Source organism: Calonectris borealis, chromosome 1, assembly GCF_964195595.1.
Source record: "Calonectris borealis chromosome 1, bCalBor7.hap1.2, whole genome shotgun sequence".
NCBI classification, from domain to species: Eukaryota; Metazoa; Chordata; class Aves; order Procellariiformes; family Procellariidae; genus Calonectris; species Calonectris borealis.
In genome coordinates this window covers 80,526,670-80,550,794 of record NC_134312.1, presented here as the reverse complement: position 1 = coordinate 80,550,794, position 24,125 = coordinate 80,526,670, and the positions used below count along the sequence as shown (strand labels likewise).

Here is a 24,125-nt window from a genome sequence, read left to right as displayed (position 1 = left end):
TGGCAATCAACCCATCTCCTACGGGCCAGCCCAGCGCCCAGGCGGCGCGGACACGCTGCCTGCCTTCCAGCAGGGCCCTCGCCTTGGGAGAAGGCAAGAACATCGTGTTGCCTTCGGAGCAGTTCGCTGAGCGCGGTCCCAAAGGGCCGTGTGGTTTCAGCCATAGAACACCACGCTGAGGCAAACTCTCAGCATGACGGCAGCTAAGCCAAGGAGAAGACCTAAGGGACTTCTCGTATCTCCCCCCTCCAACTCCATACATTTGAAGGTAAAGAAACAACTGCATCCCTCTGGTAGAAAAAGACAGCACCAAGATAACTGGAGTGTCCCAGCAAAAATAAAAATAAAAACCTCGTGTCCAACTTTGGGATGCAAAGTGAGCAGGTCGGTGCCAGTGCCTGTCAGAATCACTGTGCAAGGTGAGGGACACGAAATGCCACCAGCTGGGGCACGGGGACACTGCTAGGGCAAGGGGGAGAGGAACGCTAAGGCTTGCCTAACGTTAACAGACATACGTATCTGGAACAGTTATTCCTTTACAGCCTCATAAATTAGTGAGCTCATAAAAACAGGAGCCTCGAGGAGGACATGCCAAAACCCTGCCATGCAAACCATGTTAATTATGATAATAGGCAGATTTTAATAAGCCAGTTCCTGGCTCCCGCACTTTCACCTATAAAACACACATATTTCCAAGGCCAGAGGATCTCAGAAATACCTGCCAGCCATCCAATCGTCTAAACCCCAGTGGCACAAAAACCATGATAGACAGTTTGTCACACCCCGTATCCCTTTGAATTCTTCTAGTTTAAAAAAGAAAAAAAAAATCAGATGAAAGAAAACTCCCCCTCTGTAAACCCCACAGCAATGTCACAGCAACGAAACAAATGTCTCGGCACGGGCAGTGGTAGTGGTAAAGGAGACAGGAGGGCAAGAGGAGGGAGATGAAAGAACGGTAAATCATCTTCTCCAGACGACGAGACCGGGGAGCTCCTGGATTCCTGGCTGCGCAGTTCTGGCAGCTGACGCTGCTCTTCCTCCGATGCCCTGGCAGAGAGTCGGGCAGCACTGCCGTCCGCTTCAAACATCTGCCAGCCCAGCCCGTTGGAAGCGCGTCTGTGCTGCACGCTGGAGCGCGGTAGGTGAGAAGGGGGAGCCTGCCGGATCAGCTAAGACTTCAGCTCCCGGTCGGGTTTCATGCTGAAGGGCTCCAGCCTCTCGCTCTCTGGCAGCATGCTGTTCAGCCGCTCCATCAGCGGGATCGTCTGGTCAATGCCCATCTGTATACGGCGGAGGATGGCAGACATCTCATTGACCTTCTGGATCTGCTCCGCATACTTGGCATACTTCTTCTGGCGCTCCTGCATGAAGCTATAAAGAGTTTCCACAGAGAGGTCCATCTGTTGAAAAACAACAAGCAAAGCAAGGCGCATTAGGCTGACTGTTACCACAGGCCTTTCAGCACGTTGTCTTTCCTAAAAGCAACCGAGAAGCATGTTAGACGCCCCACTGGAGCCATCAGCCAGGTACAAAGGAGCTCCTCTGTTGGGGCACAACAAGTTTGTCAAGAAACAGAATGATTCATAGCTGTATACCAGGAAGGACATATGACCACCTCAGTTCTACACCCAAACACTGAGTATTTGATCAGAAAATTCTTTATTTACAGGGTTGAAAGCCAACAGGCGCTGCCAGGGATTTCCCAATAAACTGTATGCGTATCCTCCAAGTTATCCAAACCCAGGGAACTCTTGGCCTCCGCCTACACCTGCAGTATATTTTCAGTGGAGATCATTCATTTGCAAGCATTAAGCTCTACCATAGTTGCCATAGTGGTAATTTCATCAGCTTCGCCGGGTTACTCTGCGACTAAGCCACTGCTGTTACTACCATCGTCGTCTGGAAAACTCCTGTCTTGAGAGAGAACCACAACGGATTGCTAGTGTCCCTAATTTCCCTGACCCCTAAAAATAAATGTGTTATGAGTGACCCCAGGAGAGACATTAAGTAAATCAGCCATGCAATTAAACACGGTAAGTACCCAAACACGTCTCAGCGTGACGACAATGACAGGAACTGCAGTGCTATTCCTGCCATTGAGCGACAAAGGTAGCCTTTATAATTCACAGCCCAACTTTCCCTTCAGCCAGACCTGTAAACTCCAGGCGGGATTCAGCCGATAGCTGCTAGTACCATACACACATGAGCCACGTCAGATGGTTTAAGCTGTTTTGCACATCGTAAGACATACCATACATTCAGAGAGCTTGGCAATAGACCTGCTCCAAGCCCTCAAGCGCACACCTGAAGCTCGGTTGCTTTGGCTCACTGTAGCTGTGCTCGACAACCCCAGTTGCTCCACTATGATGGCTCTTGAAACTGGTATGTCTGAGTGGTTGGAATGCAACCTGCAACCACGCTGTCGTGGTGGAAGGCTGGTCCCCTCGCTTGGGACTCGGCACATGCCCACAGTGGCTGCCGAGTGAGGAGCAGGAGTGGACACACGCTGACCACTTATCACTGTTTTTCCGAACCTCTCCGATCTAACTACCCCCCAGGGGAAGGAGGTCACCACTCACGATGAAGCGGCCTCAGGGAATCACTGCTGAGGACTCCTGGTCTACCAGGTCCCTGGTTCAAACAACATCCCTCACTTTAACTGTCTGACAGAGTCAGCCCATTTGGTGGAGGACAGCAACCGTCCCTGTCATCAAGGACAACACAAATTTATCGGTGCACTGCTAAAAAACAAGGCGTGCTGACCAGATCTGACCTACATGGTACTTAATGGGCAAGTGTCATCCTGACCCAGCACGCAGTGGTGCGGGGCTGTAGGGGAGAGCCTGCAGCAAGGGGAGGATTGGGTGGACGTGGTGCAAAGCTGGAAGGGGGATCCCCCACCGAGGAGGGAAGTCCCACCCGACCAAGCACTGCCGTCCCACTGGCGACAGCCGTGTTTGACACGGGGGGAAAAACTAGGGGAGCTGTGTGTGCTGACAACCGTCCCTTTCAAGCCCTGGGGAAGGGGTCAAGACAAAAACAGTCAGGCAAGAAAATATTTTATTGAGAAACCTAAGTTACAAACACACAAGTTTCCTCTGAACTGTCATGGGGATTAGGAAGCGGTTTTTTTCCCCCTATCACCTCCATCAGAGCTGGATACAGTACCAATTAACCTTTTATTTCGTCTGTACTTTCTAGTGCTCTCAGGCCGAATTCTTCCTCTTTGCCTCTGTGCTTTCCTGTGAATTCCTCCCTCCATGCTTTCATGCACGGGACAAAATAAAAACCAGCCAAGCAGGAAACTCCAAATACAGTGGAAACAATTTAAGCCTACACAGGGGTTTCTATTAAAACCCCAGCTTAATAATTTAGTAGCTTGGCGCTAGCTCTGTAAATTGGAGTGTGTAAAAAGCAGACCACCACCAGGTCTGCATGGGATGGAAGTAAATTCAATCCAGCGCCTAAAAACGTCCCACCTAATGAGAGACAGTGGCGTGGAGTGGCAGCCAGTCGGAAACCTGCCAAAAGCCAGCACGCCTCATTAAACTGAGCAGCGCGGGGACCCAGGCAGAAACTTCCTCTGGTGCTGAAGTTCTCCTCCAAAGGCAGGCTCTCCACGTGGCCTCACAGCGCTGCGCAAGAGGCAAAGCGCGCATCTACCAAGCTCTGAAAGAAAAAAACCAAAGGCCCCCTTTTCTCTCCATTCCAATAATTTTCATCTGTTGACTTTCAGGTCACATGTGTAAATACCAGTACGTCCACTTACTGGAGGAGAACACAGAGAGAAGCTCAAGCTGACCTGCAAAAGGAAGAAGAAATGCGGAGTGGCCTTCCAAGCTCTTTACTACTTTTGGACACATTCACAATGGCTATTAAAAAAAAGCTGCCTCACAAAAAAAGAGAAAGGGTGGAAATGAGCGTTTCCTATGGTTTCCCTACACCTAACGTTCCAGTTTGTCTGCTGCGGGAAGCCACGGCAGCTGCACAGCCAGCGACACGACAAGGGGGACTGAAGTTGAGTAACTGTGAGGAAAGGCCAATTTTTACTCAGACCAGAACCTGGTCTTTTTAACTAGGAAAAAAAAAACCACCCAAAAAACCTATGTGTTAACTCCTGTATATAAATGCCAATGCCTCTTTGCAGCTTTCCTTGAAGCGGGCCTAAATACACACTTACATCCTTCCTGCCTCCTCCCCCTCCAAGCGAGCTCCTCCAGTGCCAGACCTTGTGCTTTTACCTCTCCTGGCACGCAGTCCCATTCTCTGCTGCTCAGACTGGGCCTTCAGTCGCAGGACTCAGAGGGTCAGCCCTATTTACCCACCACAGAGACTAAAACTGTCCTTTGGGAATCTGCAATGAACAGGGAATGCGCATAAGAATCTGCTTAATTCCCATCTATTTAATTCCATACAGTAGCAATAAAAAGCATCTGGAGAAAGGGAGCTTAGGCAAGTCTGTCCCTTGCCTACAGCCAAGGCAGTCCATGCTTTTCAAGACACCCTCAAGGGTCAGATAAGTGAATTTGCCTTCTCTGAGCAGCTCCCATCAACTCCCACCTCCCATACACGAGGCCCACCTCCCATACACGAGAAGGAGTCTCTCTGAAAAAAACACTCAGCCTTCTTGCCCATCCCTGGCTGAGCAGCTCTCTGGGAAGCCCAGCAAGACCCCTCAGAGCCAGCAGCTCTTCCACTGCCCTACGACCATCTGCAAGTGTTTATTTGAGCCATTGTTTCTGCTCTGCTTGCTCCGAGCTTCCTACACCACCACAGTTGCGGGGGACTCCCCGTCGGCTGGTCACTACCCTGTACCCATAAGCCATGCCAGACGTGGAGCTGCGCTGCCACCAGCCCCTCGATGGCTTCACCATCACCAATTTCTCCTTCAAACATCACCACTGAGTAAGCTATCATCACCTCCAACTTACAGGTACAGAAGAGTTTGAAGAGTCAAAAGACTGGACCTGGTGCCTGTTATGAAGCAACAGAACAAAAGCCGAGGGCAGAGCCCAGCACGCAAGGTCTCGGTCTTAATTCTTGTGAAAGCAAGAGGTTCTGCCCAGCCTGGTCTTGAGGAAAAAAGACATGTTCTCAGTGAAGGGATGAGAGATCCTAATGCACATCTTATTTCTATCCAAAAATAATTCCTCCTGTTAAAGCAGCAAACCTGAGACTGGATATGCCCAGAGAAGACGACAGGATTTCTTCCCCTTCCTACATCAAAAAGGATGGAAGAGTTTTTTCAGTTTTTCTTTTAGGAATATAGTATCATAAAAACAGACTAGCCTAAAACTCGCCTTCCAGCATGACGTACTTTTTTTGTACAGCCAGTGACATTCAGAATTTGGGTCTGTTTCTATTTCAAAACTCATGACTCCTCCATGGATCAGTAGCAGCAGGACACTAATTTATGCCTCAGCTTCACATTTTAAACATCAAATGACATCTACTGGGCTTTTCTTTCCTCAAATGAAAACAGATTCATAATTGCTTCCAACAACAGCGCAAGATGGATATTCCCCTACTTAAAAGGGCCCCAGCACAGCCCCTCCTGCTACACCATTCACGCTGTCAACCAGTAAGGGCTCGCAGGCTCTCCTCTGCGTTACACAGGCCCATTTGTAACAACACACTGATGAAACACAAAAACAATTGAGGGGACTTTCATACATCTTGCACACCACAAATTCCTGCATTCATTTTGGAATTCTTCTTGGCCCACACTGCCAAGCAGAATAAAGACATTAATTTAGCCCACAAAAAGACTGAGGTCAGCACTGGACACTGCCCAATTCTTTTCAAGACACTACACTGAAAACAAACCAGTGCCCTATATACACCTCTTACCTGGCATGGTTTTATAGCACTTCTGTCATGGGCATGTAAGTGCCCTGAGCTCTCAGAAACACAGCTCACATCCTGCTAGTTCAATGACTGAGACTGAAAATTACAACTAGACACATATTCCCTGGTTTGCAGAACATGCAAATGCAATCAGAAGTTCATTAAACTTGGAATCAAATTTCTAGAGAGGCACTGCTGACATTTGTAACAAAACAAATACATCTAATAAGAGGATGCTCTGTCATTCCCAGCTTCTCCACTCCCTCCTTAAAATGCCAATACGGCAAGAAGATGTTTTGCTTCCTCCCCACTCAGCAACAGCCTTCAAGAGCTCAGCTAGACATCCATTTGTCCTGTGTCCCTCTGCCCTAACAATTTGCTGTTAGCTCCCATCCCCTACGGCTTCCACTCAAAAAAACCCACAGTAATTTGGGCGTAATCCTTACTGCAGAAAGTTCACTTGCTAGAACAGCGCTCCGAGCACAAGCAGCCTTTCCCTTCACGTTGTCAGGTGCCTGGCTGGGGTTAAATGAACTCCTTCCTGCAGCTGCATAAAAACCACATCAGAAAGTGACAGGCGGGAACATGACTGCATGGAATATTAGTCACGATGTGCTGGTGTGAAAATACTTTTCAATCAACGCACTTAAAACTGAAGACAGCTCCTCTTTCTGTGCTGCTTGAAAACAAATGTGCTCAATGAATGGCTTTTTTTTCTCTTCCCCTCTCTCTTTGATAATGTCACGCAAAGTTAGCACAATAGATAGTGATGACTTCCTGATGATGGGAACATCCTCTGTTTCTCCCACTCATCCCACATACTGCTAAGTGATAAACTTACTGGGTAGCATCTTTGCCAGGGTAAAAAACAGAGACGCCCAGCCAAGGATCCCATGTCCCTCTCTTCAGCATCCGTCATGAGTACAGCTCTCAGGAGTACCCTTTCTCTGCGCTACTGTCAGGTAAACAATTATAATTTGTTTAAGTTTTGCTTATCACATATAAGACCTAATCCCATGCCAAAATGGTCCTTTTGCTCCTTCTGTGATTTGTCATTGCTGTAAACAATTACCAAGGAGTTACTCAGTCTAAGCATTGTACAGATCACAGTCAAGTTAGAGAACGAAGAGTAACCATTTAAACTGGCTCTAACGCTGAGTTTTAGTAATATTAACAGGTACATCAGGGCCCCTACTTAATTCAAAAGATCTACAGCTAAATCTATACCTGGTCCCTTAGAGTTATAGTAGATACTTGATAGTGTAAGATAGGCTGCTACTCCTGAAACATCAAGATTTAACTATTTTGGGAGGCCTTGGGATGCACAAAAGAATTCAGAATTCAAATCAGAAGGTTCATTCCTGAAATTAGCTTTTCCACCTTCCTGCATATTGCATTATTGGACAGGACGTTTGTCGCTACCCCTCGGTCTGACCTCGGCAGCCCACATCTCCCTCAGTTCTGACTCGAGCCTTCCCTGCTTGAAAGCTACCAGCATCCCTCTGCCAACTGGCAGTCCCCCAAGCTTAAGTTATGACTGCTATCACTAACTGTTGCTAAAAACAGAGTCCTAAAGCTACGATTAAAACAATACCTACCTCTCGCCCAGCACTGATGATCAAGTAGACTTTCAAGCGCTTGAAAAAGCAGGGCCCCGCTTCACAGAGGTGGGAGAAGACTGAGAGCAAAGCCCGACAACCAGCAGCCACCTGGAATCTGGTGCTGTAGACGCTAGATAGCCAGCTCTCCAGCTTGGATACACCTCATACCACAGTCCTGTTTTACTGGACTTTCTGTACTTACATTTCCCTCAACACCACTGCTACTTATCACCCTTCTCTCTCAAAACAGCTAAACCATACATAAGCAAGTTAAACTCAGGGCACAGTTTCACATCACACAAAATCCAATGCAACCTCAGGCTGCAAAGCAGCAGTCCCAAATTAGCTGCATGATCATGAGATCGGTTCTGCACATAAGTCGGGGCAAGGGGGGAGAACAAAACAAGCTTGGTCTTCCCAGGTTCTCTTTTCTTCAGTGGTTTGGTCTTCTGTCCCATCAGCTTGCTGGCCTGTCAATCATGACAGTCACAGAAGCGGCAGGACCACCATGTGAAGAGAAGCACCATCTCTCCCACTGCACATGTTCCTGGATCCTAACTCAGCGTTTGCTGTTGCTGTGTTAGACTTTTAAATACACAACAAGATTCTTGGGCGGGGGGTTAGTATCTGATTTTATCAGTAAGTTTTCTGAAATGTCACCAAGAAAAGGTTATAGTAATTTCTAGCTCATTGACTTTAACTAGTAAGAACACTTTTTTTAGAACTTTCAATTGCTGCTTTCATAGAACAATCTACATCCATCTAAAAAGTAATCTCTCAAATTTATCAAGACTAAAAAAATGTTATGTTACATTCAAAGCGTTAGAAATGCTTCCATACCTCTCCTAAATGACGAAGTTTAAGAAAAATAAATAACAAAAAACCACCCAGACAATACATAAGATAAATGAACCTATGTGTACAACGTCCTCACAATACCTCTCTTTTGTGGAGCACAACTCCACAGAAACGAATCAGAAACTCCTAGCCTGTCTTTAATTAGCTGTTCCTAGAGAAAGAAAAATCTGTATCTGTTACAGAGTGATCTGTTGCTTAAATGATAACTTGCACAACTCTATTTCAGACTACCTAATAACTCTGCTACAAAACACGGCCTTCAATTCCCTCATTTCCCAATTTTACACTGCTGCCATATTACTCATTCAGAACACTCCTATACCCAGTCAGAGCTCGAATGTTACAGGACAACAGCACTTGGAAATGTTATTTACCCTTAGGGTTTTATTTTATCATAAATTTCAGTTCTGTACTTTTAACATGTCAGAATGACTAGCTTTAAGCAAGTTGGTTTTCCTATCAAGAATAAGCTTCGATTTGAAAAGAGATGACCGTTATCATTAATGAGATGTTTCTCAGAAAACACCATCGTTCTTATTTCAGAGTGAAAAGGTGCTATCTAAAATAGTCAGCATCATTACATTTGCAGGCCATCTGATCTAATGATATTATTCTCAGCTTCACACTTGGGACGTGATAGCTGTAGGTCTTCTTCTCCAGATGTCCTACAGAAGGTCTTCCAAAATTTTTCGAAAGGGGATGCTAACCTGTGCTATATTTAGTCAGGGTTAGACACACTAGAAGAAAGCGTTTTCTAGAAGAGAACACTACTTAAGAAGAAAAAGCTCTTAAATCTGTTCTCAGAGAATGCAAAGGAGCTGAGTTTTAACCATTTCCTACAATTTGTGAAGTGGTAAAGGATTATCTAGGACTCCTTCTTTTTTTTTGTCTGGGGAACTGCAGACAAAGATGGGTTCAAGCACCATGCCACACTTACACAGCCAGTCCAACACATCTGGCTGCATCAGACCTACCTCCCATGTGCTGTGCAGATGGCCTGTACACACGCAAGAAGGCTGAAGCGTAAGATCTGCAGGGGCACAAGCCCAGCAGTCAGGAATCGGGGATTTTTGGACATCCCACATGAAGCTTTTGCTCTTTCCCTGACAGCCACAGTTCTCATACAAAATGTCCAAATCAACTTCTTCTCACCAGGGAAACTCAAAGGTATGTCAGCTCTAACAATGTTAGCCATTGATAATCTGAAAAATTTTTGAAAAGTCTTTTTGAAGCTCTACATCAGCTCTTTCATGTTCAAAGAGAACGTGAAAGAAGCCAAGTACCTCCCAGTGATGATGAGAATGGGAGGATCTACTCCTTCATTCCCAGAAGAGCTACTTTCAAGACTGACTCCACCATACTTACACAGTGCTGAAGCTCAAACGTCCCAGCACTTTTCTGGAGGTCACAACCTCTGATAGTAAGTCTTTGGCTTCAGGAAAGCCTCAAGGAAAGCTTGAGCACTGTAGATCATTTCCATAGCAAGCTCTTCCGAGGCTATAGACTGTCGTTCAAAACATGGTAACAAGAGTACATACCACCGCCAACCATCAACGATTCAGATGAAAGTTCAGTGAGTGAGTAGTGGTAACTCTAATCCACTGTGAGCATCTATTTTTATCGTATTGAGCTGCAGTGCTCAATTTCCTTGAGTGGCCTCAAGTTTCACAGAAGGCTGAATATTTCTCTCTCCTTGTTTATGTCTACAAATGGATCTCTAGAACAATCTGATCAAAAGCGAGAAGGCTTTTGAAAGTTTACACTATGACCTGGCAGTAGAACTTATAATTGAAAAGTAAGTAGTTCATCTTCAGTTCCCATGCAGCTTAGGTCAGGCATAAGCAAGAATTAAATTCTATGGACTGGATTAAGCAAAAGGAAAGGCTATGACCCAAGAATCCTTTCTGACCTTAAAAACTCTTATAAATTCTTTTCCGTATACTGCTATGTTGATTTGTTTACAGCAACTACCTGAGCACCTTCTTCAGCTGAAATTATCTGATTTGGGATTTTATCTTTTAGATAACTTGCCAGTTCCAGCAATTGCTCTTCAAATACATCACTTTCTCTTCTGGTTTTTTTTAAAAAAAAAAAAAAAAAAAAATCTTATTTCTTGTCCACTACACCACAGGTTGGCGCAGTACACTTGATTACAGGGTATTCTACTGTACTATAATTCAGGATTTTATGCAGGCTTCCAGAGGTAGATGACACATCCAGTCAGGAACAACGCCCACACAAATCAATTATTAGTAAATGATACGTTTCATACCTCTAGAGCAGTGTTGAAATAATGGCTAATAATGTTCTCGTATAGAAACATTCATGCCCCAATGGCACAGAAACATTAAGGAAACCCTACCCTTCATAAAAAGCAAGATGGACAGATTACTTGCACTAAGGCTTTGTAATGCTTTCAACATGAAGTCATCTCTGCAGATCACATCTGATTGTTATCAGAATGCTAATTATAGGGCTGCTAACACAAGGTCAACCCCGCTCCCCCAGCCTACCACCTAGCATCTTTAAGTCATCAGTGCAACTCCAAATATTTGCAAATAATACTGGCTAACCTATCTAAAATGAAAGTCAAACTGCTGAACGGCTTTTAGCTAACATTCCTGACACCTCCCCCCGCCCCAATTCTCACTTAGGGGTAGAGTTGACACCTTGAAAATTTCAACTCAACATTGAAACAGGAGGTAATCATTAAGAATGAAAGCCTGTAAAGTGACTTTTCCTGTATCAACACAATCCAGCAGGGAGGGAGAAGACCATTTTCAACCTACATTAACACCAGACTTACTCAGAAAGAAAAAACATACCATTTTCAGTCTTCATTTGACTAAGCCAAACAAGTAAAGCTTTTCCAGTTTCCTCTCAGAGGTTCCCCATTCCCCCCTCATCCTTACAGCCCTTCTGTCGTACTACGAACTCGCCTTCCTTGAACATAGCCAGAGCTGCGCTCGGTGTGTCAGACGAGATCGCCTCACAGCCTTGCGCAATACAATCAATATGTTCCTATTTCTCGTGGGAGTACCTTGCATGATACAGCCCAGGCTGATACTTGCTTTCTTCGTATCTCAAATCTGTTTCATGCACAAATTCAATATCAAGTCTGCTAACTCTGGAATGGACTTCAATACTTCTTATTCCTATTTGAAGATCTACAATGTTTTGGGGTGGCGTGGGTGTTTTGTTTGTTTGTTGTTGTTTGGGTGTTTTTCCACCTGGGGAAACAAGGCTAGAATAAGAACCCCAATTTCCTAGTTTAAACAGGCTGTGAGAAGAAACTGAATTCTATTCCTTCTGCTACCTGATAATCGTAAACTCCATGCACTAATCCTGATGAAAGCATTAATATAAGGCTTAGCATACTAGACTTCCAATCTTCAGTGCCTGTCTCTTAAGCACCTAAGTTCTATAATAATAGAAACCTTTCTGACTGCTAGATGCTTGGTTAAGTTTAATTTTCTACTCTTTCTTGGAAATTTGGTGGTGGAAAGGATTCCAGTTTTGATCTTTTCTCAAAAGGCCATAAGAAACCAAAGAGAAGGGAACATGCTGGAACTGATTTCACACATCTATTCTAGGAAGGAGGGAGGGACTATTTGGTCTTTTTTCTGACACCAAATGAAGCACTGCATGTTAACGCAACAGATTTCAGGCTGTCACAAGTGCAAACAATCTCTCCTCTTCCTTAGTAACTGCTAGATCACTTCATAAAGTTCATGTACAACAGAGCACTGGCCATTTGCCTCGGGCATACACAGCAAGGCGTTCATTCTATGTATTAAAGTAACAATTGCAAAGCTTTTTCAAAAGCAGTTTCCCATTTTGATGCTGGCTGGTTAAGACATCATCCCACCACTCAAGAATTCAAGCTACTTGCACATCAGGCTGGAGAAAAATGAGCAAGATCAGCTAGAGGACATGAAAGTAGTTGCCAGCTTAACAACCCTGCGCATTTATTTCTGCATGATGATGCCTGTTGAGTTAAGATTCCAGTCTTTATAAATAACACTTCATCACAGAAGAGAGGAGAAATAAAGAGCCTGATAGATCGCCACATTCCTCATCAATCTCATAATTCCGAGATGCCAAAGACTACATTTAAGGTACTGATTTTTTCACAGAACACTATGTTCCCTAGCTTTTCTAACTAGGCATGGCAGTGTGGCATTAAATCGCTTGAAAATACAAGTGGTATTTCCACCCAGGTTCTTACCCATTTCAGAAATACTGCATCCCAAGGAATTCTCAGGCCTCTTTCCCTGGATTTGGGGCATTGCTAATTTAAGTCTGTGAACCAAAAGGCTCAATTTTGCTTGCAAGTTAACACGGCCTCATCTAGAAAGTCTTTATATGTTGTGTCAAAACTAAACACATCTCCATTTTCACTTTTGCCAAGCTTTGTTTAACAGGCTTACTTTTGATCCTCTGAGCCTTTCCCTTTGATGGGATGAAAGGTAACTTAGTGGTCTGATCCATACGAGCACATGGACCTTGAAGCAAAGGCCTGAAGTCGAAGAAGAACTTTGGACTTGGTGAGGCCAAGTAAAAGTAAATTTTGCTAACCTAATTCAGTTTAGTCAGAAGGTGCATCTTTCTCAGGGCATGTCTGCTGAACACAGGTTTCACAGTCAGTTTTGGAAACTCAGCTCTGATACCACCTACAGGGAAACCATAACTAACAGGAATGGCAACAAACACCTCACTCAGCGGAGTACTGAAACAACCAACCAAAGACCAAACAAAAAACACCTCCATAAAACCTCCTCTTCATTTGAGTCCATTCTCTGAAGGGTCGCTGGTCAGCTGTGACTGGAGCACAGGATGAATCCCAGACACTCCAAATCTTTCTGCTCAGAGGGGGATGGAGCTAAGAAGAGTGACCGTGGTGCATCACCCAGTACAAACTATGGGTGCTTGCAGCAGATACGCAGCCCAAGTCTAATTACTGCCTTGGTTAATGGGATCCTGTACTGCATCGGCGTAGTCCCCCAGCCAGGCAATGTCATTCCCAGATTTCTGGCCCAGCATTTATTCATTCATTCCCAGTGATGGAATTGCGTCCCACACTTAGAGAGCTTTTCCCTTTATCACCACCTTCAATGTACCTTGTCCTTTAATTCCCACTGGGGAATGTCAAACCTTTACAAGCTGTCCCTACCACTGCCAACCCTCTCGCCTCTGGAATGCGAGGGGTTCAAAGCCACCAGCCCTGCCCATAGCAAACCCATCCTTCCCTCAGGATGGAACAAACCCATGTTGATGGCCTCTGCAGGCCACATTCCCCAGCACATTTTCCCACTAGGTGACAGGTCTCTTCAATAAAAGAAATGCTCAATGCCACAGAAACAATGTAGTTGCCATAAAGGTCAAAAAGCCACAAGGCATACAGAAAAAATAAACTGAAATTCCTAAATCCCCAAATTGCTGGGCATGTTTTATTTCACACACGTGGTGACATGAATGGCTGAATTGCAATTTATGAGTCTTAAATGCATGGGATAAGCTAAAATATGCTTGTGTATAATGCTTGTATTTAAAGGGCTTTTCTTGTTGGTCTGTCAAATGCACTAGCCTTGTTGCTTGTATAAAATAATGATTTAACTCCTATCCATGATTTTAAACAGCTGAAATGTATTGGGAGACACTATGTGGTGGATGTGTGGCTTCAAAAATTGTTTACTTGCCAAATATTAAGGGCTGTATTTCTTGACATCTAAACTACATACTAGAGAAGCCCATTAAAATTACTTTTTGCAGCAAGCTGGTAAAGAAAAAAATCCATACACATCTTATTCTGGAATATTTCTTCAAAATAACGAGCCATTCCCACAGAGGAATTTACAGGTATGAAACAAGCCATACACTAATTTACTATACAGCATACTAATTACTGATATTAATGCCTGCCTGAACAGAAATTGTTTAACTATTCCACCATCACATTTGTTAAAAATATAAAAGTAAAATTTATTATTTGAAAAGGTGTTAATTTTTTCCTGTAGGCATGTGTCAGCTTAGACTGAGATATTTTTAATTTAATTTTGTATTGTAAAAAGTGTTCCGTTTTCAAAATTATTGTCAGCCTGGGTTGCCTATGGCAATAAAAGCTACAGATATACTGCACTGATATCTGGGTTTAGGGCAAAGTGTAAGAGCCCTCCTAATAATCCACTTAATACATTTCAAGCACAGTTAATCTAGGAATTACCTTTGCCTTTAAGGGTATATAGGATACATTGAGTAGCACATCCCCTTTGCCAACACTGGAAGTCTAATAAGAAATGCTGAAGACCTTTTCTTTCAAACCTTCTTTGAAAGGACCTTAGATGGCTTTCAGCTTCCCTTTTACTTTCATAGAAAGAAGCTAGGCTTAAATTTTCAAGTGAGACTAGTAATTTTTGGATACTCAGCTTCAGCTATTTTGAAGGATGTGATTTTTAAGAAGCTTAGCATCTAACGCATGAAAATCTTTTTTAAGACATTGAAACTAGACAATTTTGGAGGCACACAAAATCATGGGCCCCTTCTGAAAATTTAGCTCTGCTCCCCAGCCTTTACCTATCCTACTTGTTTCCCATTCCTTGTCATTCACTGTCCCCTATCATGTGACTTTCTAAATTCTCTCCTTGCCACCCAAAAGAGACATCCTCCAATGATATGGACTTAACGTAAAGTAGCCCTCTCCCTGCTTCATTTGCTTCTTTCCCCCCAGTCATACCTAATATTTAGTGCTGGTCAACATTTGCCTTCAAACTAATCTTGGCAGAAACCCCCCATTTTACAGATAGCAAAACTGAGGCAGACAGTCTTGGCGAAGAGAGCACACGCAGCTCTCGAATCCAATGGCAGCTGGAGTTGCTCGAAACTTCAAACTAGTTGTAACGCAGAACTACTGCATTGTCATGGCAGAGACGGACGTGGGATGCAGCAAGTTAAAACCTCCTGTCTACAACTAGGACGCTAAACCCACCACAGAAACAAAGGAAGAACACTGCAGTTGAGCTTTTTTGTCCTCATGCAGATATACACTAAAGTTGTGGGGTTTTTTATATACAACACCCAAGAATAGGCAGACCGAGATTGGCTTATCCTGGCTTAGCAAGTCATGGTTCACCTCTGCGATTTTTAGCCTGAAGTATCACTTTCTCTATAAGGCGCGTCGTCAACTGTCCCCATCATTAAACACACTGGTAAAAGCTCCAAGGTGCAGTAAGATCACTTTAACCTGTTAATTAGCTATAATTGCCTTTTATATCTTAGCATTTTATAAAACATTATCTAATGGGTTTTAAAAATGCACCTTTTTCCTAGCATACACATATAACGAGCTCATGTGGGTCCAACATACCATCAGTAGACGACTAGATCCCATTCCCAGACCCATTGGAACTGAATGACCCCAGAAGTCAATAATGTGGTGATTCATCCAATAAGCTAAAAATTTTCATCCTACAAAATACCAAAGAGTAGACAAATTATGCTGAAAATGCTGCACACAGGCTTTTTTCTTGAAAACTGTCAAATTTTGTGAGATGCCATAACCCTGGATTAACACATGCATAAATCCCAAATTGCTGTTCTGTTGTTTTTCAAACTGATAAGGAGAAAAAAATTAAAAAGAATCCTAAATATTTCAGTGGTCCTGGAATTAATGCAGTATTGCAACAGATGGTGAGTCAGCTGCCAAAAATTAATATGAAACATAATATTTAATGCATAGTGCTTATTTTTCCCTAAAAAGATGCAAGCACATCCTTTTTTTTTTTTGGCAGTGAAGACAAAGCCTATTGTGATAAAAATCAATCCCTTCCAAAATCAACAGTTTGGGTACAAGTAAGTGTAACTGCTGAAGAGAGGCAGTTGAGTCAACTACCTTCAATCACATCTTCAATTCTTTCCCCTTCAAGGAAGCGCTTGGGTAAATGTATTTCTTCTTAAGAGAGAAGAGTCACAGCAACCTGGAAGTCACACAGGTTCTACGTTTAGCAGATACAGATCTAGCCAACACACCGCAAAGAAATTCTGGCTAAACCGGGAAATGGGATGGAGAGCAAAGCTAGACTGTTTTCATCCCCAAAGTAAGGGAACGCACAGATGGGTCTACTTAGATCTGCAGTAACTACTGGCATGCAAGGTTTTTGTTTTCCTTACTTTATTCTCTTTCCTATTAAGAACCAGATTGTGTGCCGATTTACAAACCACCACAGTCAATTATGAGTTATCGAGGACCAATAAATTTACAACAGTACTTCTGAGTTTTGCCAGAAACCAGGAAACTTTTTTTCTGGCCACACAGACAATGAGCAAAAGATAGTTGCCCTGGGACATTTTGTCAAGGAAAGACTAAAAAAAATCCTGGCTGCAGGCAGCATGACTGTAGCATACTATACAGTAGGACTATTAATACACTGAGTATAATCAGTGACAGTCTGAAAAGTGAACATACCTCAGACAAATGGCAGTAATTGGCGACTGAAGCTCACCAACATTTTGTAGGAAAGTTAAAAGCATCAGTGACTTGATAAGTCTGTTATCGGAAGAAAAACACTTCAATGCTTACAGTATGAGAGGAAAAGGGAAATACTGACTACTAAAATGAGGATAAAAATAATTTACTGTCCATCTTATGCACACGTTACGCTTTTCACAATACACTTCATTTTCTCTTTCATTTTTACTCCTTACCAAGGGTCAAAGCTTTGTCTACACAGCAAAACTAACTCATTGCTGACAAATGGGTGCAGCCAAACGCCATTTCCTTTGTCTACACTTGTAACGAGAGACATCCCCTGCTCTAGTTCAGCTGCACCCCTTGTTGTCAACAACTGTCAACAGCGGTTCGATTTAGTGCACCAAGGAGAGCCCAAACAATTTGGAAAGAATGATTTAAGCTGAGTGGGTCCCACCCGGCTCCTCCAGAACACACACGCAGAACAGCCAATGCAAGAAAAACATTTAAAAATTATTAGGAAAATGAACAGTAAAAACCCACCAGATCTGGCAGAGGGATTGAAAGCATCTGAAGTTACTTAAGTGTTTTGACCAAAAAAAACCCAACTGACTTGTCAGTTGCCCGAGTTAGAGAGTCACCCATTTCTCCTTCACTTTGCCTGTGATAAAGTAAGTCAGTGACAATATCGATATCATCACTGTATTTATTTTACATGGAAAAAAAGTCATAAGCCTTATGAACTGGAAGAAAACATCACAAGTGCTCATTTGAAAGACAGTCTGCCACTTGCCCTATAGAAGGCAAATCCAACAACTGCAGATTGCACTGGTAGAGCCTACCATGACTTTAAATCATGTCGATATTCCCTCTCACACTTTAACAGCCAAAAGAATTACAATCTGCTTGGATTAATGCAGTATGCTGTCATTAGGCTGGCAATTAAATCCCATTTCTGAGATTGTGTGATCTGAGTCACCAACATCTGCGAATATCTTTACATCTTGTGTAATAGCTGGCCTCAGATCTTGATACACCAAAGTAAAAAGGCCTTTTTAATGGCTCCCACGTTATTTTGGACTTACAACTTCACGATGACAGCAGCTTCTCAAAACAGTCCATGAATCAAGTTTATTATCCAGTTTGTCATGTGGGATTTTCTTAACTCTAAGCTAATATAGCAACAACGAATCAAGGTCATTGTTTATATTGCATGAATAAAAATTAACCACCTGTGCAAAAATTTTTCTTTTTACATTGACAGGTATTTCGTCTCACAGACTTTTGACATATGCAGCATTCACCAGTTCTTCTACACATCTGAGAATATGTGAGAAAACACTCTCAAACAGCATCTCCTCTCATGCCAATCTGTCTTGACTTTAAAAAAAAAAAAAAAAATTTGTCAGCCATCATACTGCTTCCAAATCAGTAGTTACACACATGAGAAAGACAATCCAATTGCAGGATGCTTGGTCCAGGAATTAATTTCCTCCCCAACAGTATCATTGAATATTTAAGCAGATCAGTGATGTTCAATTGATGGTTTACTGGTAAAAACAGCAGCACAGGAAGATCTTTTTTAGCAGCTATACGGATCAGAGAAGAGACAGCATGTTACGAGCTTTGAAAACAGTCTAGCTCTACAAATCCATTGAAGAAAGAAAGAAATACTACCTTCTCCAACCATAGAAGATGTTATGATAACCATTTCTTTCCTTAAATTAGAGCTTAACCATGATGCATAATAAAATGGTAAGCATACAGATCTAAATAAGGAATATCACCTTTAAAAACTCCGGTCATCTTTTATTTCTTCAATAGTTACTTGCAGTACTTGTCACACCAGAGGAACACCCACTGTTTACAACCAGGAATCATAAAGCATGATCAATAAAGACATCACCTAACGGTAACCACAATCAAAGCCAGGAAACTTTGCTTGAAGTGCACACTCACAAAGTTTCTCTACAGGGTTGACTTTGAAGGGGACTGCTGCAAGTGACGCAAGGCCATCTACAGCAAGCACCTGCATTCACAGCACAAGATGGCCGTGTCGATGCCCCAAGCCCTTCCCCACCAGAAGCGGGCACGCCACGAGCAGTACCTCCTTGATCCGCTTCACGAGTGCGTTCTGATCAAAGGCAACCGCTTCTGCACACTGGTGAAGATGATCTTGGTACCGGAGACACAGCTGCAGCACCTGCTGGGGGTCCAGCTTTTCCAGTTTGGTGCTGGTTGGAGAGGTCTGCCCACTGAGGAGTCCTAAAAGGCAAGGGAAGGACCAGAGTTAGAATCTGACTGTTCATATAACTAGTTCAGCTGCAAGCTGAGAGGCAGCAGAACAAACCCAGAAGAAAAGCCTTATAAGGTGTAATTAAAAAGTAATTCAGGATCTTAGACTACTGAATGGACTTTAGCAATGTAATAGTCCAGTGAAGGCTAGAAGTGGGAAGAGCATGGATTGAAGATTTATGGATGTTTAGGATTTATAGCAGTGCAAAGAACAGTTTGCCATACAGCTTAGCCCTCCTCGACAGAACTTAAACACAGACTCTAACTGCAGGTCCATAATGCACATCAGCTTAGTTTTCAGCGATACGCTGCATAAAGTGAGTCCTGTTTCTTCTCCTCCACCCACAATCTTGAACTCTGAAAAATGAACCCTCTTCCTCATTTATGTACGCCAGAAGGGGAAGGAGTTGAGATCTGCATTCCCCTACAGGCACGGGATTCAAACTAATTTCTGGTTTTGACAGTGTTATTCTAGTGAGCTCTAAAAATCATAACAAGTTCACAGGTCCCCCAAAGCAAAACTGAATTAAAATATGACCCACCTAAGTAAAATTGTTAGGGGTGAAATGTCCGTGCTTTGCCTATCTTGCCTTTCTTAAAGCTTCAGAACCCTTTCACTTTCTAAGATTTTTCTTTACAATATCAAAGACTAGCAACATACTTACTTTTTTTTTTTAAAAAAATATGGAATTAAGATCCTTACCTACTCTCATGACTGACCAGGTTTCACAAAAAGATCACCAAAAAAGGTATTAGACTTAAAACTGGGACACTGGTAATATCCAGAGGAACAAAATTGTCCAGAGAAATTTCTCCTGCCCATTGTGTCTGTTGCCTACATAGCGCAACTTGAGAACCTTTGCTGAGCGCCAGCATACATGTGCCACACTGACCGCTTTCCCCAAAGCTGCTGAAAAAAATGATGGTAAACTTTAAGGCCATCCTTTTTTTGCTATTTCATTTACTTTCTTTCATTTCATTTTCCTTCAGCATTAGCACAGCTTTTTTCTTGTTGGGACACCATCTGTGACAAACAGCACATACACACAATCTGCTTTTCCCAAAACATCCGTCAAGCTATGTAAACTGAATTCAGTGACTGCACACATGTGCCCTCTGGGGCTCTCAGTTTACAGACAGGAAAAGACATTAAAACAGCAAATGTAAGCAAGTATCACACTAAGCAATTAAAAAAAGTAATAAATGCAAGTTATTTGGATTGGAAAAGTTCTTCTAAGAACGTACCTCAGTGGGACATGGAAACTATTTTGGATGGCCCCCATGCCTATTGGAAGCTACAAATTGTGACATAGAGTTCTTGCCAAAACACAAGAACAAGACAGAAACCAAGACGTAAGTCAGAAGTATCTTACGAATTTGAGAAAGTTAAACCTCTTTGAAAACATTTGCAGAAGAAATGAAAACAAAACTAGCACAGCAACTTCACCAGATACGATGAAGTAGGTTTACTTTTCATCAACACTCAACATCTTATTCTCTCAGGATGCTCTCAATTACCCTTCACAGAAAAACTTTTCTTTCCTCATCTTAAGAGGGGAAAAAAAAAAGATAATTTTGTTTTACTGACTTGTTGCCCACTACAGTTGCGCTGCCTGAGTCAAGAGGTCAGGACAGGAAATAGACACTTAACCATTTAGTGTCAAAACCCCGTATTAGCCACAGTCAAATTATTTTTTATGTTTTAGAAAGAATCACCTCAAACAAAATCTTAAGTCCAGCAATATCAATTGCAAATCTTTCAAGACTACTTTCAGCTGAAGCGCAAAACTTTAACGGGAGCAAACTCACTGAAGGAAATAAGTCTTTTTTAAAATGTGTACATTACATGTTCTAGTGCTTCCTCAGTTTGTTAATTCTGATCTTCTATAAAATTATCTTGTCAGGGTAAGTGTTCAAATAATGTTGTCAACTTTTAATATGTTGAATGTTCACATAGGAATGAAGAGTTCACCATATACCTGAGGCGGTTATCCTGTTTCTGCACCGATCAAATATATGATGCTATCAACCAACTAATTTTCTTTTATTACTAATCTCTCACCAACTTCAAGAGGAGGAAGAAAATTAGACTCTATTTAAGAGATTTAATTAACATGAAGTGTGTATTTTGGCCAACTTATGCTGCTTATGAGAAGAGTAGGCCAAGCACTGTAAAGTGAGCTACAAAGGAACATGCTACTCACTTACATTATGTACTTACAACCTTGTACAGGTTACATAATGCAAAAAGCAAAATTAATAAACTATAAGGAGCCTCTAATTCAGTATCCAGAAAAACACAAGCTCAAGTGAAGGGAGACGTTAACTGTTCAGCTGGAATTCCTTCGTAAGAAGACAGAGGTGTACAATCCAGTACAAATGCTTGGAGTGGCGATAAAAAACAAACAGCATATGCCGCTTAAAGATAGACTATGGTATTATTTTGGGTGATACAGTAGGGAGAAGCCAAAGGAATTAGCTTCTCCAAAGACTTCTGGGCTCATGCTGACAATGCCAGAGAACAATTTAGCTTAGAGTTTCAACTTGCAAGAAAGGAAAAGGCAGAGTAAAAAACAGCATGGAAAAGGCCATGCAGCCTTCCACCTGGCAGAAATTCCCATTGTCAGAAAGTTGATCCACCATTTTTTATTGTTCACAGTAACTACTTACTACCCACATTAACATTTTCTTAACATTAACATCCCCTCTACTCCACTCTGGTGAGACCCCACCTGGAGTACTGCGTCCAGCTCTGGGGCCCCCAGCACAAGACAGACATGGACCTGTTGGAGCGGGTCCAGAGGAGGGCCACAAAAATGGTCAGAGAGCTGGAACACCTCTCCTATGAGGAAAGGGAGAGAGAGTTGGGGTTGTTCAGCCTGGAGAAGAAGAGTCCAGGGAGACCTCATTGGGGCCTTTCGATACTTAAAGGGGGCTTGTAAAAGACACAGAGAGACTTTTTACCAAGGCCTGTAAGTCACAGGACAAGGGGCAATGGTTTTAAATTGAAAGAGGGTAAGTTTAGATTGGACATAAGGAAGACGTTTTTTGCAATGAGGGTGGTGAGGCACTGGAACAGGTTGCCCAGAGCAGTTGTGGATGCCCCATCATTGGAACTGTTCAAGGTCAGGTTGGATGGGGCTTTGAGCAACCTGGTCTAGTGGAAGATGTCCCTGCCCATGGCAGGGGGGTTGGACTAGATGATCTTTAAAGGTCCATTCTGACCCAAAGCATTCTGAGATTCTATGATTTGATTAATTCACTGCATTTTATTTTTTAGCAGGTCAGTAGCTTTGCTCCAAAAAAGCAGATGGCAACAGTAAGTCGTCTTGAAACTTCATGGAAGAGAGACTGAAATCACTCAAATCCCAGAGAGGTTTTACCAGGGAAGCCCAAGGGGTAGAAACAGAGAGATGCAGGGCTGGAAAGGACACACCCCCCCCATACCACAGAACCCAGATCTCTTCCCTTCCTTCTCTCCCCAGCAGCAGGCAGTAAGCCCAAACAGGTTTAACGCAATACCTCCTCCATAAGCACTGCACTTAAGAGACAGCAGCATACTTCCCTATACCCATGAAAAACTTGAGACCCACAGGAAAAACGCTGAACCAAAAGCGAGACACAGAAAAGGGTAGGGGGTTAAAAATGGTGTTGCTGGTGTCCTTTTTTCATATACTAACAGAAAGTTGAGGAGCTATCTAACAGCCTCTAGCAACTCAGCACTGAGAAAGTTTCCTTCTTAAAGCCTTGTCCCACACTTTGAACATTCCACTGAACAGGGCCATCCCTCAGTGACTGGTCTACACGTGGTTTATAAAAGGATATGAGATCATATCTGTTGCAACAAAATATTTATTAAGTCACTCTTAGAAGTGCCAAAAGGGGGAGAGACAGAGGTCACTGAGTGGTTCAGGCTTACTCCCAAAACAGCCAGAACTTGAACCTGGTCACCAGCACATCTCAGAGCAACTAACTGCTGAACTACTACCTCTTCTTCACTGGGGAAAGGGTGTTTCTGTGATTTTGTCTGTGTGATTATTACTCCCCACCCCCCCAAGAGCACGGTTCTGCTCTTAAATGGGAAGAAAACAGCATCTAAAGTTTTAATTTCTTATTAAATTGAATACTCATTTTTCAAGCTGTTGGTTCTCTTCCAAAGAAGGAAGCACACCAAGAATCCTCTTTGCACTGTTTGAAACCTTGAGAAGAGACTGCTTGGCACATGAGTGATGCAACATACCCCAGCATGATAAGGAAAGGCGGCATGGAGGATGTCGTGGCTTGGGGAAAACAAAAACAAGGAAACGGGAGAAGGACTACTGCAGAGCTTTAGTGCATGGACCAAAAATGCTTTGGCAACTGCCAACCATGCACAGTCTTGGCTATCGAATTACACCATAAAACAAATAAGAAGACAGACCACAATATGTGCCTGCCACAATGAAAAGAAGTCAAGAACTCCCACCTACTCTGGATACATCTGATCAGTAAACAGCATGCCCATGATGGTGATAAACAGCAACTGGGACAAAGAAAGATTCACATTTCAGCTCCTAAATGGTGCTTTAGAAAAAAACAACCCAATACTCCAAGTATGTTGTGCATAGAGAAGTATCATATATCACTACAAGGCTAGCTGACCCACAGACTTGACAAATCTGTTATTGTTTCCATATTCCTTGGCAAAGCAGAGGCATGTTAAAACCATTTTCCTCCTACTTAGTCATCTCCTTGTTGGTTCCAGGTCAACATACACTTCCAACAAATCACATCCTACTGAGCAGAAGAAAGCTGTTAGTTTAAAAAGCATTTTTATGACTAGAAGTGAAGTTCTTGAAAAAACGCTTTACATGCTATACTCATTTTACATACATACAGAACATAGTAACCCACCATAGTTATGTTCTCCTGCTTTAATGGACAATTCTAACAACAACTTGAGCGCTTTCCAACCTGAAAAGTATTAATATTTCTCTCTGACTTCTGTATTTCCACTTGTCAATCCCCTTTTCAATCAGTAACAGCAGACATTACAAAAAGAACACCAATAGGTCCACAGT

At 42.8% G+C, this 24,125-nt stretch overlaps 1 protein-coding gene across 1 annotated transcript in view; it reads right to left on the bottom strand.

The window, feature by feature from the left end:
* Positions 1–620: 620 nt before the first annotated feature.
* Positions 621–24,125, bottom strand: part of BORCS5 (BLOC-1 related complex subunit 5) — a 73,263-nt gene continuing 49,758 nt past the window's right edge. The window contains exons 3-4 of the mRNA XM_075162442.1: positions 18,878–19,035; positions 621–1,400 (exon numbers count right to left, since the gene is read on the bottom strand). Of these exons, the coding sequence (XP_075018543.1) occupies positions 1,170–1,400; positions 18,878–19,035 (389 nt within the window). The 3' untranslated portion in view covers positions 621–1,169. The remainder of the gene's footprint in view (positions 1,401–18,877; positions 19,036–24,125) is intronic.